The sequence below is a fragment of the Eucyclogobius newberryi genome, unplaced genomic scaffold (assembly GCF_026437365.1).
Source record: "Eucyclogobius newberryi isolate DKJ021-1_F unplaced genomic scaffold, fEucNew1.0.hap1 SCAF_21, whole genome shotgun sequence".
Classification (NCBI taxonomy): domain Eukaryota; kingdom Metazoa; phylum Chordata; class Actinopteri; order Gobiiformes; family Gobiidae; genus Eucyclogobius; species Eucyclogobius newberryi.
This window is the reverse complement of record NW_027315846.1, coordinates 23438540-23455964: the sequence shown is the minus strand read 5'-3', so window position 1 is coordinate 23455964 and position 17425 is coordinate 23438540. Positions and strand designations below refer to the sequence as shown.

At 41.9% G+C, this 17425-nt stretch overlaps 1 protein-coding gene across 2 annotated transcripts in view; it reads right to left on the bottom strand.

Moving 5' to 3' along the window:
* Positions 1-3014: 3014 nt before the first annotated feature.
* LOC140370085 (single-stranded DNA-binding protein 3) overlaps positions 3015-17425 on the bottom strand; it is a 38229-nt gene continuing 23818 nt past the window's right edge. The window contains exons 5-18 of one of the 2 annotated variants that reach the window (XM_072457030.1): positions 14808-14897; positions 11537-11620; positions 8962-9021; positions 8816-8882; positions 8431-8495; positions 8264-8325; positions 8129-8180; positions 8012-8047; positions 7876-7930; positions 7225-7295; positions 6997-7075; positions 6892-6920; positions 6694-6795; positions 3015-5969 (exon numbers count right to left, since the gene is read on the bottom strand). In XM_072457030.1, the coding sequence (XP_072313131.1) occupies positions 5940-5969; positions 6694-6795; positions 6892-6920; positions 6997-7075; positions 7225-7295; positions 7876-7930; positions 8012-8047; positions 8129-8180; positions 8264-8325; positions 8431-8495; positions 8816-8882; positions 8962-9021; positions 11537-11620; positions 14808-14897 (882 nt within the window). In that variant the 3' untranslated portion in view covers positions 3015-5939. The remainder of the gene's footprint in view (positions 5970-6693; positions 6796-6891; positions 6921-6996; positions 7076-7224; positions 7296-7875; positions 7931-8011; positions 8048-8128; positions 8181-8263; positions 8326-8430; positions 8496-8815; positions 8883-8961; positions 9022-11536; positions 11621-14807; positions 14898-17425) is intronic. The other variant, XM_072457031.1, reaches the window with a different exon arrangement.

Genomic DNA, 17425 nt, shown 5'->3' with positions numbered 1-17425 from the left:
CAAAATTATGTAAAATGAAGTTATTCTGAAATACAACAGTTACTCCAAAAAGCCATTGAAGATCAGATTTCTCACATCCAATATCAGATCTAATTATTGGATTATTATTCTAGTTCTGGTGATGTACATGTGCAGTGTTAGACAGAGGACTGACACATTAAATGTACTCAAGAGAAAATAAAAAGGCCGTTGCAATGATTACTCAACCAGCCTAAGCGTAAAAGGGTATGAAATACTATATACCACTGTAAATGTGACTATACTTTTGGTATTAAGGTCTCAAAGTCAGAACCTTAATAAAAAGGAGGTCAATTTAAATTAAAATTTATTTTGCCCAATACTTTTCATCTCATCAGAGTCATTATTTGGAGCTGTTGTTTATTCATAACGTTTGATTATAGCCTATTGTTTTAATGATTTCTCTTGTAACTATCAGATAATCTAGTAAATCAGTCAAACAGTGGATTTTTAGAGTAACTTGTATTTAGAAGACAAAGTACGATCATTTTTAAAATATCTCAATCTTCAGTCTTTTAACTTTCCTTCATTTTTGTCTTTGCCACATTAGTTTTGCATATTTTACACTGAAATCAGATCAGATCTTAATGGCTACATTCCCATGTGCACCTAAATCTGATTATGATCTGATTTATGGACCTTTAAGATTGTTTAAACGACATGCACAGTGCAAAATCTGATCTGAGGGACCGTGATCAGAAAGAAATCGGATCATTTTGCTGTTTACATGTCATTTTTATAACCTTATAACTCAAAAAATCAGATAGCGATCAGACTTTTGAATCGCACATGAACATTTTCAGCATTTCTTCATTTCCATGTTATATTTTGATGTTACAGCTCTAATTACTTTTGTATCACCACATTAGGGTATTCATATTTCCCCCTCCATCTTCTTTTCTCCCAGCAGGTGGCAGAAGAGCTCACATCCCCAGGCACAGAGGGATTCCTAAACTGTGGTCTGCTTTTCCCAACCTGACCCGACTCCTCCAAACTCAGAAGAGGGACAGAACGCAGAGAGATGACTTCCCCAGCACGGAGGAACATGATCCAGGCCTATCCCAGTCACTGCTTACCCCTCCTTACCCCTCCTTACCCCTCCTTACTCCTCCTTACTCCTCCTTACCCCTCCTTACCCCTCCTTACCCCTCCTTACTCCTCCTTACCCCTCCTTACCCCTCCTTACTCCTCCTTACTCCTCCTTACCCCTCCTTACCCCTCCTTACCCCTCCTTACTCCTCCTTACCCCTCCTTACCCCTCCTTACCCCTCCTTACCCCTCCTTACCCCTCCTTACCCCTCCTTACCCCTCCTTACCCCTCCTTACTCCTCCTTACCCCTCCTTACCCCTCCTTACTCCTCCTTACCCCTCCTTACTCCTCCTTACCCCTCCTTACCCCTCCTTACCCCTCCTTACTCCTCCTTACCCCTCCTTACTCCTCCTTACTCCTCCTTACCCCTCCTTACCCCTCCTTACCCCTCCTTACTCCTCCTTACCCCTCCTTACCCCTCCTTACTCCTCCTTACTCCTCCTTACCCCTCCTTACCCCTCCTTACTCCTCCTTACTCCTCCTTACCCCTCCTTACCCCTCCTTACCCCTCCTTACCCCTCCTTACTCCTCCTTACCCCTCCTTACCCCTCCTTACCCCTCCTTACCCCTCCTTACCCCTCCTCACCCCTCCTCACCCCTCCTCACCCCTCCTTACCCCTCCTTACCCCTCCTTACCCCTCCTTACCCCTCCTTACCCCTCCTTACCCCTCCTTACCCCTCCTCACCCCTCCTTACCCCTCCTTACCCCTCCTTACCCCTCCTTACCCCTCCTTACCCCTCCTTACTCCTCCCCGGCCCATGCTCCACCCCTCCTCCAGTAAAGGGCCTGTGAGGGCCTCACTGAAGCCAAGGGTGATGGGCTCCTGCAGGTTTGGGGGGGACACGTGAGGAGAGGACAGCAGGACAAGAGCTGGCATTAGAGTACAACTGAATCACCAAAGGGCACATTATGTCAAATCAACTTTAATGACACTTTAAGCACGTTCTAACAGAGTTTCCTCCTCCTTGACTCGCTCAGAGCTGTATTTGGATTGATTCATGCACATTTCAGTAATCCTGTATTGTTCTGCATTCGAGGCTTGAGTGCACAGAAAGTTTGTTTTCACCTTCCCCTCTAGCACTTTAAAAAGTTGTGCTCAAAAATGCCACGCAACTGACTAAAAAAGGGTCTGACTATGTTTTAAGATAAACATAAAAACATAATGGAAATGCTATGTTCACAATGCCCTTAATATCACAACAGTTGAGAAAGTTATAACTCGCTTTTTCACCCTTTTCACCTTGTCAGCAGAAGGCCATTTAAAACGAACATAGAGTGTGACAGTTTCAGCCTGAAATGGGAATGAGAGAGAAGGGAGGACATGCAGCAAATAGCTAGACCAGCAGCAGCACTATGACTGATCTTATACTTTTAGTTTAAATGCAGTCTGTACTATACACACTGTACAATAATCATCTACCATTGTTACGGTTTGATACTACAAAAACATGTCTTATTCTCCTGCTGTTCTTGAACCCGATTATGCGACAAAAAACATGTTCTCTTATCTTAAAGTTGCAGCAAATTGTTGGTTTCGCGATATGTTTTGTTCAAGAGTTTTCCAAATTTCAGTAAAATCTTGTAAACAAAGATAAACACGCCTATACTGGAATTTTATCTGATAAAAGTGGTAAATAGTTTTTTAACTCTACATTCAGATCAATCTTAAATCCATAACTTGTTCATATTACTTAATTTAAACCCATACTGTACATGAATCCATTTATTTTATCTGATTTTATGCAGACCAGTTTTCTTGATTTAGCTTATTAAAAATGCCTGAATGACCTGAAGCCATTGTATTCCAATCACTCTGTTCAATGGGTAAACGTTATAGACATTTTCAGATTGAATCGACCTCAAACACGTAAATAATGATCTCCAGAGGCAAGAGAAGACACACAATCATGGCAAAAGGAGTGAATTCATTTTATTTGTTTTAATATGTATCTACAACAAGGGGGACACAGGCAAAAACGACTGACAACTTGATCAACTTAAAACAACCAAAAAATAAAAACAAAACATTTATCATTGATGCAGTTTTCCCACCTTTTTCTGATAACATTTTTGTCTAAAGAAACTTTACAATATAAAGAAACATACGAAGAAGGAACCTCTTATTTTTACTACACGAGACATTTAGGATCTATCCTAACATGATACAAATCAACTCCCTGTGGACAGACTCCCTCAATACTGCTGTCTCCAAGAGGAACGCCGAGGAAATCCACCAAAAATATTCATTCCTCCAAATCCCTCTGCACCTGCGTACTCCTGAATGTTACAGTCATTTACATCAGCACGATAGAAATACAGAAATGACCCAAAGTAACGGCTTTACAGGACAAAGGACTGCGTTTGTACAACTGTTTGGGAGGCCGGGGGAGGAACCGCCTGCTCAAAAACACACAAAACAATGAAGAAAACGTCATTATTATTGGGCGTGTGTCGGATTTCTCTTTCAAAACCTCAACTCCTCGATCACTCGGCCGTCAATCACAAACACGTTGAGGAGATAAGTGAAAAGAAACGGACGCAACTCAACAAAAAGGACATTTCCTCAAGAGAATATGGAACCTATAGAATGAGATATTAAAGACGCAGCGCTGACTTCCTGCATGGTTCAGTTAGTTTAGACTGTTGTACTCTGGCTCATGTTGGCAAATGGGAGCAAAGTTACTTAATTACTGAAAATCCATCATGTTTTGCTCGAAAGTACGTTAAAAAATGTTAATACAATTGATTAACGTCAGTTCAGAATTACATAATGACGTGCGCACTTTCTGCTCCTCAAAACCTGACTTTACACAGGCTTTAAACAGCGTCACAAAACATTACATGGGATTATATTAAGTCTAAACCTCGTCTACAGGTTCTTTTTGACAGTAAAAGGTGGAGTCGTTTGAAAGAATTGTGATTTCAACAATGAGCCAAATAATCATGACAAATTTGCCATAATTGAGCTGTAGAAAGTTGGATATCGTCTGTACAACATGTTTGAGACGCAAACTGCATCGTAAAAGAACAAAACCCCGGACGACGTGGAGAAGGTTCCTCCCCTGCCCTGCTCTGTCTGAGAAAGTGAAATAGCATATTATTTATCTGCTCCGTTCTTTCATGAATATTAGACGCTCATCTCTGAACAAATACAGCTGTCCCGATTCAGCATGACCAACTGTTAGTTTGTGTTTATCAAAACATGTCAATGATATCAAAATGCATTTTACAGTATTTACAAAATCAACAGATGGAGAGTTGTACAAAAATAAGCGAGGAGAAAAAGGAGGTGGCGTTGTGGGAGTGGCAATGAGAAAAAAGGAGGCCAATCACCAGCGAAACGACGACACGAATTGGCCGATCAGAGGAGCAGCTGCCGAGAGTCCTTGCGCTTCAAGATGGCCGACCGCTCGTATAAGAAAGACATACATCACAGTGTGTTGAGTAACAAACTAGTGGTCAGCGAGACACGAGAGTCCGACATGGATGCAGCATGAACGGGGATTAAAAACAAAATTTAAAATGCATGTTAATATAGGAGCACCTCAGGGATCAGTGATGGGACCTTTGAAAATGGCAGTATTGACAGAGAAATCAGGACAGATGTGCATATTTACACAATTGCTACTAGTTCTGCAGTTAACAAAAACGGATTAACACTTTTAAAATGAATAATAATAAAAAAAAACAACAACAAAGTAATAAATAGCTGTGCATTTTTACTGCGTAGAAGCTACCGAAGCAGGAGCAGCCTCTCTTCTGTGTTGTTAAAAATGTCTGTAGTTTCAAATGAAAAAGTAGAAAAGTGAAAGAGGAGGAGGAGGAGGAGGGCAATGTGGGAGTACCATGGTGGTGAAATGCTGTGCACGTGCTAGCCTGGTCAGCTAATAAGGCATTATATAGAAATCTACAGAATGTTGACTTAAAGGGTTTAAATGAATAGTACCAAATCTTTTTAACTCCATCCCTTAAGAAAGCAAATTTGTCTGAAAGAAAGTTTATACGCCAGAATTTGAGTAGTAGTGAACTCTCTTTTCTATCTTCTCCCCAACCAATTAGAAAATCAAAGTACATAGCATTTTAGTTTTAGCATTTTAGCTAATTCCACAGAAAATGTACGGCTGGCCAAGCTAGCACGTAGCGGTCTTCTTCTTGAGTGATGTGCCTTTACAGGAAAATTAAAACAAATTAGAACCTACAATTTTAAAAAGATCATACAATATAATTAATAACAATAATAAAAATAGCAATGATACATTACATACACGAAATGAAAAAACAAAAACAATTTCACGGATTATCACGACACCTCGGCTAAAATGTACACAGAAAGCAAGAACGTAGAGCTCTTCCCGTCCGACCGGAATCCACTGGGAACCGACATTTTTTTTTTTAAGTTTTGAGATTCCAGAGGGCGGTGTTATCCAGTCTCCTATGTGGCCCCTCTCCCATGTGGCCCCTCTCCCATGTGGCCCCTCTCCTCTCACTGCCCCAATAGCAGGTGAGCTAACCCAGGGCGAGAGTCTGGCAGTATATCCCTTATGCCACCCTGGGGTCGCTTTTCATCCGAGCCGGCGGCCGCTTTGAGAGTCCTTTCATGCTGAGGGTCCGTCCCGGAGGAGGGGCTTCTTCTGCTAGGCCAAAGAGGTCCCAAGTGACGAGAGGAAGAGGGGCGGGCAACGGAAGGGGCCGAATCCCAGGCGAGTGAGGCGTGTGTGGGGGGAGAAGGGGAGGTTGTGGTGGTCCAATTCCGGGTGGGGGAGAAAAAACAGGTGCCAAGGTACAAAAATGTGGGGGGAAAAAATATAAAAAGTAGGGATGAAAATTGAATCACACACTCATGGTCATGTTGGGTGAATACTGCAAAGACAAGAGGGGAGGGGCAGGAGAAGATGTGAGAGCTGTGGCACTGGCAGGGTTTGGACACCAGAGGGAGCTCTAAGACCACGCAAGTAATCAGTACTGGGTTTATAACTTAACAATTAAAATACTTAGAGCGTTATTTCAAACTTTTATTTTATTATTTATGTTTATTAAATATAATGGGTCATTTTTACAAATACAAGTACGCAGAACTTAGCACTTTCTCAATAGGAATGATACAACGCAAAGGGAAGTATGTGTCCTTTGTTGTGCGTATTATAAGAATGATTCACTGAGGGCTGTCGAGCTTTAGTCCTTTAGTAATATTAGCTTGTGTTGTGATTTTAATGTATTTTTTATATCTGTAAAGCACATTGAATTGCATTTTTTACGTTTTGTGCTCGAAAAATACATTTTCAATGATAGCCATTAATTCAATTTATCGGCCGATGTCGTTTTAGTCGACCATTTGTTTTAGTTGATCGATTATTTTATGTAGATAAAGATTTATATACAGCAGAAAGTAGAATGTATGGAGCTAGAATCAAGAGTTTAATCAGGGTTTTACCTCTAAACACATGGTTTTCATAATAATGAATATCAGCAATAATAATAATAATAATAATATAATAATAATAATAATAATAATAATAATAATAATAATAATAATATGAATGCCGGCATTTTCATTTTGGCCAATGACAAGTATCTGTACACTTACACTTTCACTTTGGAATGGGTTCAAGAAGTTCCCGCCCATCTCGCCATCGTCCCGCGGCGTCCCCGGAGGGTTGTTCATGCCCCCCATGTTGTTAGGAGAACTCTGGAGACGCAGGAAGAAGAGAGAGGCCGACTAATTAGACCGGTTCACATGCCGTTCAAGAGCCGCTCAAATGTTCACAAGTTGGACTTTACTTACCTTTGGCAACCCGTCCATGTCCCCAGACCCTGTGGAGATCGAGCACACACGTTTATCTACAAGTAATGCAAGAATGACCATGAAGCCGCTTTGTAATGTAAATACCTAGTGATCCGTTCATATGATGAGGCTCCATGGATCCCATAGCTCCCATTGGCCCATCAGGTCCTGGCCCCATCGGGAACTGCAGAGAAAGAACAAATATTAGCCTTATTTCTGCTGTGAAGTCTTTTAAATGGCAGTTGGAACGCATTATGAATTCTTGTAGGCCAGTTTGTGTATTTTTATTTCCTCAACACAAACATGAATGAGAATGATCCAATCAAGGCTTACGTTCGGTCTGTTGCCTCCAGGACCAATGGGGTTCATCATCGTGTAGATGTTTTCACTGGAGTTTGTAGAATCTGGGGAAATGGCACAGAGCGGAGTACAAGCTTTAGTTAAAAGATACTGACATGCATTATATCGATGGCAGATGATAGGACTTCAGGGATACTTATTATGCATCGTTTGTATTGTTATTGTCTTTTAAAAAGCTCTGAGTATCTCTGCTTTAGCATCTACTGAAAGCATTCATATCTTTATAACTTTATATTCCATCATCAGGAGCCGAGGTAGAGCTAATTACAAAGGAGAGCTAAACAAAGCTAGTTTGCCCCAAATATGCTGATGCAAGCGTTCAACGATTTGACCACAAAAATGCTCAGAACGACTCTGACAATAAATTATGGACTTAAAAACAGAGCAGAAGAATCTCCACCTATGATGTCATTGGGAATTTGGAGTGTTTTTGTGAAGCTTAAGGGAAAAAGACGTGTGAAGCAGGATTCATCAAACAAGAGTGAATGAAGCTTAATAAACCTCTACATTTGTTTTTGAAGAGGGAACGATCTTATAAATCTTTGAATGTTGCAGAATATGAGTCTATGTGAGAACTACAAGGGATGTTTTAGATTGTAGTGGTGAAACTAGTGGGTAACGCACCACCTGGGCTGGGCATGATGGGAGTTCCTGGTGGACCGCCGCCCCCTGGAGGCCCCTGAGGAGTAGACACACAGAATCATCAGAACATGCATGTTTTAGCGGAGTATTCTGAGAAGCTGCAGAAGTTCACACTCACCACGTAGTTCCCTGGAGATGAGGACGAGTATGCTATCTGTAAGAACAAAGAACAGTTTGAACAACACCCACATGTGAGGCCGTCGACAAGCAGACACAGAAATACAGTTGGACTTACAGAGTTAGCATTAGGTCCTGGACCAGGCCACGGCCCTCTGCCTCCGGGGCCCCTGAAGTGACAAAGCATAAAGAAATAAGTAAAAGCAATATGTAAGAAGTTCAAACACAACAACAATAGATCATTTGTACTTACATGTTCATGCCAGGCATCGGGCCCCCCATGGAGTTTGGAGGTGGCCTCATGCCTCCATAATTCTGCAACGGGACAATTCTAATTATTCACAGTCTAATTATGAGTGTGTGAGAGTATATTATGAGTCAGTTTAAATAACTGATCATCTGCACAGTGGGACGTCGTACCTGTGGGCCCATGGCCATCCCTCTGGGAGGGTTCATCCTCATGGGGCCCCCCATGTTAGGATGTCCTGTAGGAGCAGAGCACACAGCATTAACACCAGGCTTAAACCTGACTCAAGTTTAATGAACTGAGGACTTAGAGCTGAGCAGACAAAGCTAGGTCCTAATTCCATTAGTCCTAACCCTGTGGCTTCCAGAGCTTAATCTGTATTAATCTCCATGGAGCACCTCTCTGCATGGACCAGAGTGTAGTTTGGGGTTTTCACATTTACCCACTACGGTGGCGTCTGGAGTGAGTTTTAGTGCTGTATCCAGTATCACAGAATGTCTGACAGTAACTGATCTGCCACACATTCAGCACAAGAGGATCTTACACAATCCCCATTACCTTGTGGTCTTGTCGGGTCCAAACTGTTTGGCAGGAGAGGCTGAGATCCAGGGATTCCCCCAGGAGGCTGAGCACACGGACAGGCAGTTATTGTACAAGTCCAAGTAACACGTCACATAATGGGAAGAAATGTCCCAAAAAAATACCTGATTTGGCATTCTGAGTGAGGGGCGTGGTCCACCCGGATACCTCGGCGACATGAACGGCTGCGGAGAGAAGGAGACAGAAAATTAAGAAGAGCAAGCAGGAGGAAGAGGGGCACCAGGAGAAAACATGTTCATTATTCATAAGTCCAGAGCACTCAGACGGAGGCAGAACCGAGGACACATGGATGAACACGGTGAGCTGAGGATGGAGATGAAAACTATCCGTGCCAAGCCAAGTCGGAGAGCCGAGACTTCTCAACGCGCTACATCGTGCTTCCACAAAACAACAGAGCGTGTGTGCGTTTGATGTGGACGCCGTGACTCTTAACTGTGGTGTAAGCCGACTCGGCCTGCGGTCTGCCTGCCGTAGTTAAGACACCTCCGGCCAAGCAAAACCCTTTCACAAAAGTAGAGCCTGCTCGCTCGCACTCGACACTGAAACGGGAGACCGCAAAAATGGAGGAGCCGTGCCGGACCGCAGTTAATGGGTGAAAGGGGGCTTGCTTTACCCCGGCGGTGACATCTTTAGCTACTGTTGTGCACAAGCGGTGAAACGCAGCCGGGCTTGTTTTGGAAAAGGCCTGAATACATTACATGTGTTTGAGGAGAGCGGGGAGCAGTAACCCAAGACTACGGCCCGCGTGTTGACAGGGGGGCGGCCGCAGAGCCAGACCGGTCCCACCCCAGCACTTCCAGCAGAATCAATGTAGTGCTTGTATTGTTGTTTTTATCCTTGGAGCACTTCGAATTGCGTTCAATTGTAAAGTACATTATAAATCAACTCATGACGTGACACATTTTCCAACTGCATTTCATTAGATGGGAACATTTTGAGCGAACTTCTTGACTTGGTTTATATCATCCTGCGATTGTGCAAAATGAGCTCCTCATCCAAGTAGCTTCTTTAGTTCTGGACAGGGTTCTGGTTCCTATACTTCTGTCTCTACATATGTGCAGAGTTTGTTTCAGAGAAGAAGATTGGGATCCTTCAACTGGACAAATGTTTTAAGAGCAAAGTCGTTTCGCTACTCATCCACGGAGCTTCTTCAGTTTGTCCTTGGTTGAGAAACATCTTCACTCTTAAAACTTCAATTTGCTTCTTCTATGGAACCTACCTGCACGACTGAAGGTCTACACTCACTCTGTCAATTCTTTTACTATTTCCTTGTGTGCGCTAACTTAGGCAATGCTAAAGTAAATGGTTGGCTAGCGTAGTAGACCAGTGTACCAATAGGATTGTCCCATATTTCAGATTGCCATTATACCAGACCGTGATTGGCCAGCTCTGCAAGTCCAGCGCCGTCCAAATCATCCATAATAAAGCCAAGGTTACATTTGAATATCCTTTTTTGTTTTAACGCAATATCACACATGCTAAACATTTTCCAGGAGACGTCGCAATCCTTCATTTCGGTGACATTTTCTCGGGGCCCGGTCACTTGTTTTATTTAGCAGCAGCGGGAACATTGGAGGGAGAGAGGCGGGTGGGAAAGCTGTTTGCATGTGTCTAACCCCCCACAAACGGCTCCGGGGGAGGGGCACCCGCTGAATTATTCATTGTTTAGGATAGACCACTTCTTCTGCCTCTGGATGCGACGAGGCCCTCAGTCACGACGGGCTGGAGAACGTCTGTGGGGACTGCAGCTATGGAGGGGCCCGGGGTGCGCCAGGGGTGTGGGGGTGAATGGGGGCAAAGGGGGTTAGGGGTAGACTGATCTGATAGCAATGGGGAGAGAGGGGGGTACACTGTAAAAAATGAATACCTACAGGAGTTTAAATGACTTGAATTTAGGGGGGCTTTTTAGACTTAGTTGCTACGTCAAGACTTATAACTAAATCAAGGTATTTTCTTATTTCAAGCTAAATTATTTGTCCATAGGCAAGATGTTTTGTCATATTCGTTTTAGAAGTAAACAAAAAATGTAGTCAGAAAACAAGTTCAAAATTATTCAAATTAAAGTGGCAGTACCTACGTATTTGGGAAAACATATTATTTTATTGTGGTTTATATTTTATCATTTCAAATTTCTAGTTAGTAAATTTTGTTCACTGACAACGGTAATTCTGATTTACCAAGTACGAACAGATCGTAAAAGCAGCTCTTAGGGTCAAAATCAGACCTCCGTGTGCTGCATGCAGCCAATTATGACGTGTTTTTACTATCTGCAAACCAGGAAGTAAGGCGCTGTTAGCATGCAAGTTAGCTGCTAGTTGTTGCTAGCTTTACCGTGACGGCACAGCTCTGAAAGTTGTGAAAAGTGCATACAAGTTTGTCACGGTGAATGTTTTGAATGCTAGGACTGCGTAAGGAAAGTGTATGATGTGTTTAAACTGCTGTAAACTGTTCCACAGCTCTAACCCTAACCAAAAGAACTGTTCCGATACCCAAACATATCCTAAAAATATACTGTCAAAAATAAACATAGTGGTGGTTGTGTGGCAAAACTGGGTTGGGGGAATCAAGCATTTACTATTATTATTTAATTATTATATTTCATTTTTATTCAAGTCATTTAAACTCCTGTAGCCAGTCTTTTTTGAGGTGTACTGGAGGTAGAGTTTGTGTGCCGCTTACCTGGCCGTGGGGTCCCATCATGGGGTTGCTGGGGTTGTGAGGGGGGGGCTGTGCGTGGGGTGACTGCTGAGAGCCGGGTGGTCCCTTTAAGAAAGAAGAACCATATCAGAGAGGAGAGGGGCCACAGGGGCACGTGGCTGCACTTTTGACAGTGCCATCAAGGTCTTTCTCCCTCTTTTTTTTCTTTTTTCTTTTTTACAATAAACAGGGCAAGATGGAGGTTTTTGGGGGAGGTTTAGAAGTAGAAACATGGGATGCAAGAATGGATCATTTTGGCAAACAGTCAACAGTTCCAATTAAACAAGAGCAGGACTATCAGCGTGGCAGTGTCGTGACTCGTCGGACCACTGGGAGGCGGTGTTGTCTTATAACCGGTAGGAGCGGGTTGGACTGGCACTCCAACCAAAAACATGGCAGTAAGTCAGGGTTGTGGCTCTCGTTCCAGCATTTTTGAAATAATGATTAATTATGTGACCAAAGCTCGGTGCTGAGGGCCTCCACATCAAGCACACACTCCTCCGTGTCCCCTGAAACGAGATGCTAACCGCCGCTAATAAATAAGTCATTAGCACATTCTGCCTTTTGTCGAGTCCCACTTTTCTGCTCATATCAGCCGAGTGTAGCCAGCCAACGCTACAGGAACAACAGGGAATTGTAGGCTTTGAATTTTCACTATCACTTGGTCCAAAATGAGTTCCACATGTTTCGTTGTGCGCCAACAACACCCTGAAAATAACATCTAAAACATGTTTTCCCCATTTGAAAAAAAGGGGAAAGTAATTTTCTTAACATGCTGTAAATATTTCTGAGTTTCAGATGAAAACACAACAATCTGTATGATAGTCAATAAGGCCACGTAAAAATACTGTATTGATGTGCAGCTTTTTTGTTAGTAAGTCCAGAGGCCAAAGGAATCATTTATTTGGACGCTATCGACTTGTCTCCATGGAGATTATAGCACCTTACCTGGAATATTCCACAGTATGGCAACATAACTATGCTGCATTTATTATATTACCAGGTGCTTTTATTGTGCAAAAAGACAGTGAAAAAAAAACTTTGAATGGGTCGCCTCTCCATAAACCTGACCTGTAACGTTGCCTGGTGCCGTTTACTGCCATACTGTGGATTATTTTGGTAATTTCTCAAATGGAGATGAGGTTTGCTCTACCCTCCACCAGAAAGGTTACATAGTGCAACTTTAAAATATTTGTCGATTTTCCTTTTGGATATTTCCTTTGATTGATACAGTATCAATATGATCAGCTGATTCATCACTACATCAATAGTATTTTTTGGTATGTTTCACAAAACTGAGAAAGGAAACGTGGTTATGCAAAACACATGACATATTCACAGTTTTGATGAATACAATGGGTATATTCTCATTAAGTTTGAGCAGGTATTGGTTTAACAAGGAAATACTGTTGTTCAGTGTATTGAGTCTTAAAAACAGAGTGACACATCGGAGAATATCATATGTAATATAACGAGCATGTATCGTATCAAATTGCGAGGGACACTGCGATTCCCAGCCCTAGTTACAACAAGAATATACAACAATAAAACAAGTTGACGAGTTCTAATTAGACATCCAAAATTGCCAGGCTGATGTAAAAATCTCAAATCCATCTTCCTTGGACCCGTTTTAGTCTTAGTTTGTTTTTGTGCATGTTTTTCTGACTGTCGCCCGATCGCACTCCCCCCGCGCAGGTTAAAAATAGCACATCCATGCATCCCTCCTCTCCCCCTCGCTCTCCTCCACCCCTCTGTCCCTCATATTCTGAAAACATACTGTCACTAGTGAGTAAGCGAGCCCCCAGCCCTCCTCCGCTCAGCGCTTTTCTCTACTGCGCAATGCACCCTGGCTCTGCTCACCCATCAACACAGAGGAACCATCATCATCATCATCATCTCCAAGAAAGAGGAGATGGATGAGGCTGCGGCGGGAACGCAAACAAGGCAGCGAAAATATCAAGAAGCCGCTCCACACTGGACTGTGTGTGTCAGACGTGTCCAGTGGAAGGTCCAAGAGTCTTACAGGGAAAAGGGAGGTTTCATAGGGATGTAGAACAATGCTCTGGTGAGATTCTGACCAGTCATACGCATGTGGATAGGAACCTCTTCAATTATTGTATATTACACTATCCAGGTAGAAGCCAGAAAATGTGTAGCGTTCTTGAGTAAAGTTCTAGACCTAGTGATTGGGAAAAGCTGTAACGTTAAGACAAATACTTCATACTTCAAATACTTATGTCGCAGCAGTGGAGCGAACAGAGAAATCAAACTTCCAAACCAATTCCAGTTGAGAGAAAAGCACAGACATCTTTTCCGTCCACAAATACACAAAACATACATGCAGAAAATGAATAAAATCCCTTTTGTTTTTCTGCAAAAGGCCAATAGACCCTTCCAGGTCTGACGTGTTGAGAAAAGCTGTGCACACAGTACTGATGTAAACATTCTATCTGATTCATTTTGATGAGGCAACATCTAATAATACGTGCCTGTGTGGCTGGCTATGTTTTGATGCATTAATGTCTAGCATGATTTTAGACCTTAAAAATGTTTATTGTGGTTGTTAGCATTTATGCCAATCGCTATGTCACTAAGCTAAACGTTGCTACATATATGGTAGTGTTTTCTAACGAGGCTCTGATGTCAGTCATGTGTCGTTGAGTGGTTGTCAGTCTCCAAACAGCCCTGCTTTTTCATTTGTCATGTCTGGATGCTAACGCTCTTGGTTTAAAAATGCAAAGGAGCTAATGTATGGAACGGTACCAGCCTTTGTCAACAGAACACCTGCATTCTAAACACTGGAGAGGTCTTTCCACGGCCAGGTTTGTTTTGGTTCAATCGGGAACTTTGTGATACACTGATACTGATCCAGAAGTGCTCCTCTGTGTTTATAAAGCCCATACGCCTTCACCGCAGTCAGGATTTCAGCATTCACATTTCCTTTATGACACAGCTGACCAACTTTGACGTAAGCAGATACTATTTTTAGAGTAAAAATAGTAGCTGCTGTATCACTCTTCAACGCACCCTCTTTACATGATCTCGCAATGCTATTAAACGCTAGTTGAACGAACAGTAAAGTGATGCGCCGAGAATGATAAGAATGACAGTTAAAACATTATATTCATTGCCATAGCGTTTCTATAGATGCAAACACAACCACGGGAAGACTCATGTCAGATGGATGCGTCCAGGCAAAGTGACGGGACAGCGGGCGATGGCGGCAGGTTCGGTGATAGAAGGGTCTACATACCTGGAAGAAGCCTGGGGGCATGGGTCCACCGGGCATGCCGTCGTTGGGAGGCATGTTTCCCATGACGGGGCTGGGGGCCGCTGCTGCACTCTGCAACACACATACAGCACATCTCATAGATTAGGGTTTATCCCAAGCTTAAATATAATGTATGCCGTATACGGAACCAATATGCAAGGGAAAAAATCTATTGACCTTTTGATTACAGTTACCTCTGCTGTGTTAATAAATCAGGAAGGCCAAACTTTTCACCGAGATAATTAAAGTCCTGTTTTTGTTGTTATTTTATACTAGTGATGAATAGCCACGTTTTCCAATTGGCACTTTTAAAGCAGTTATAAAATAGTTTCTAAGGCAAGGAGACCAAACCATTCTCTAAAACTACATTTGACAGTTGTTTAACGTAGCTTCTTCCCATTATCATAAGCATTTAGTTGATTAACGATGAAAGCGTCCCATTAAAAGTATAAATTGTTTCTTCTCTCATGTGCCATTTCTTTGTTCTTATTGTGCAGAATAAAAAACAAAAGTATCAAGTGAATGTTGAGTTTGAACTGTAAGAAGATCCCAGACCCATTTAATTGGGAGAAACGTTGACAAATTGAACAGGTTTGGCCAGAGCCGTTTCTTGGAATAGACATAAAAGGCACTGGGCCCCCCTGCACAGTAAGATAAGGCCAAAAATGAAAACATTGTCGCTGTTTATTAATTGACTGAATCAAAGTCAGTTTTACTCCCGATACACAATATTATTAGATGGCAAGTTTATGCATTTGGAAAATAGGGGGTACCAAAAGTCACTTTGTATGTGACCCCAAAAAATGTAGAAAAAGCCCTGTGTGTGATCCGGATCAGGCGAGGGACAGGCGAAACAAAAATGCGCCAGAAAATATGTTCAGGTTTAAGTACTTCATCATTGTTTAGCAAATCAAATGTCATATTTCTGCTTCATAGAAAGAAAAGGTTTAAATTATAGGCACTTTATATATTCTAATTTTGCAGATCTTTACAGATATCTTCTAGACAAAATATCATCCACCTCTATTAGCAAACCCATAATAATCAAAATTAAACTAGGCTACAATTGTGAATGTAATCTATCAAAAGAAGGAATACCAAACCCATTTCACGGACAATTTCAATGGGTTTGTATGACAGGGAAAACCAGCTTCTAGTTAAATATAAATGTATCCTTGTCAACACATAATCGGGGAGCATGTTCAGAGTAGACATAAGCTTATATAAGGCTCCAGAACAAACAGTGATGCACACGCGCGCACACGCACACGCACACGCACACAAGTACACACAGGAAGTGCAAACATGAGCTGCACATGGTCCAGTCTCTTTAACGCAAGAGCGGAGCTGTAACTAGGAAAAGGCCTTAACCTAACATTCATCAATCAATATTTAATGGATTACAATTACATTTGTTCCATCCATAATTTTCAGCTTTTAAAAAGGAGAAATGATTCAAAATCAACTTTAATGAGCTTTTCACTATGTTATAATAGTGTTTACTCATCATTCACTTACTCGTCGTATTTTGTATTGATTCTTGCATGTTTGAGTAATCCTGTATTGTCCTGCATTGGCAGTTTAAATGCTCAGAAAATTCCTGTTTTCACATACCCCCTATCCCTGCCCTGATCCCTGTACGGAGTTGTCATCATTTCATCATAAATAAGAGCCTTTACTGTAGCAAGGGAGCATGGTCTATGTAGTTTTAAAATGCCACTCCAGTCTAAGAATACGGCAGCCTCAGTGGGTCAAAACTAACCGAAGGCGTCTCAGAAGTTCAGAACTCCAAACATTGTGAACTCAAAGGGCCTTATAGGGATAAAACTGCAGCAAGGAAAAGTACAGTAACCAGTGGGATCACATTGTTTATCTGAGATGTTCAAGGAAATGGGCACCAACCTATACAAGAATAAGAAAATAAGAATAAAAAAATTAATGGCTATTTCCACTTCCTGTGCAGTCCTATCTCTTTGGAATTTTTGCAAAAATAAATAAAAGATAAAGACAAGTCTTTGTGTTTCTATACTAACGCCAATTCCGAGGTACACTAAATACTAAAATGACTAAGTAACCCTGGCAAAAGAGCTCCCCCTGCAGGTCCCTTGTGAAAAACATTGTCAAGAGAAAATAAACACAAAAGCTATTTTTTTCCCCAAAAAATATTTCTTTCTTCATTATAATAAGACATTATAACCTCATACAAACACATTTCTTCGGGTCGATGTCAACAAATGTTGCAAGGCTAGTTTTCCACCAGAAAGCAGGGGGCGACAAACACTTCAAACACCCCGAAAACACATATTTAACCATCATAGGGACTATCAAAGACGTTCAATATGGTGTAAATGTTACTTAGTTCTGCTTTAAAATTTGAATTAGTCAACGTTAGCATTAGCTTTTAGACATAGTGAGCGAGCTACGCTGCTGCGCACAAAAGCTATTGGCATAAGATTTGTGCACAGAAAGTGTGTGTTATTTTTTTTTATGTGGAAGCCTTTCAATATGTTAATTAACAACACTGAATTATCAATTTGGGTGATTGAAATGTGTTTTTCAAAGCACATTGTCAATAATACTTCAGATCCGATCAAAACAAT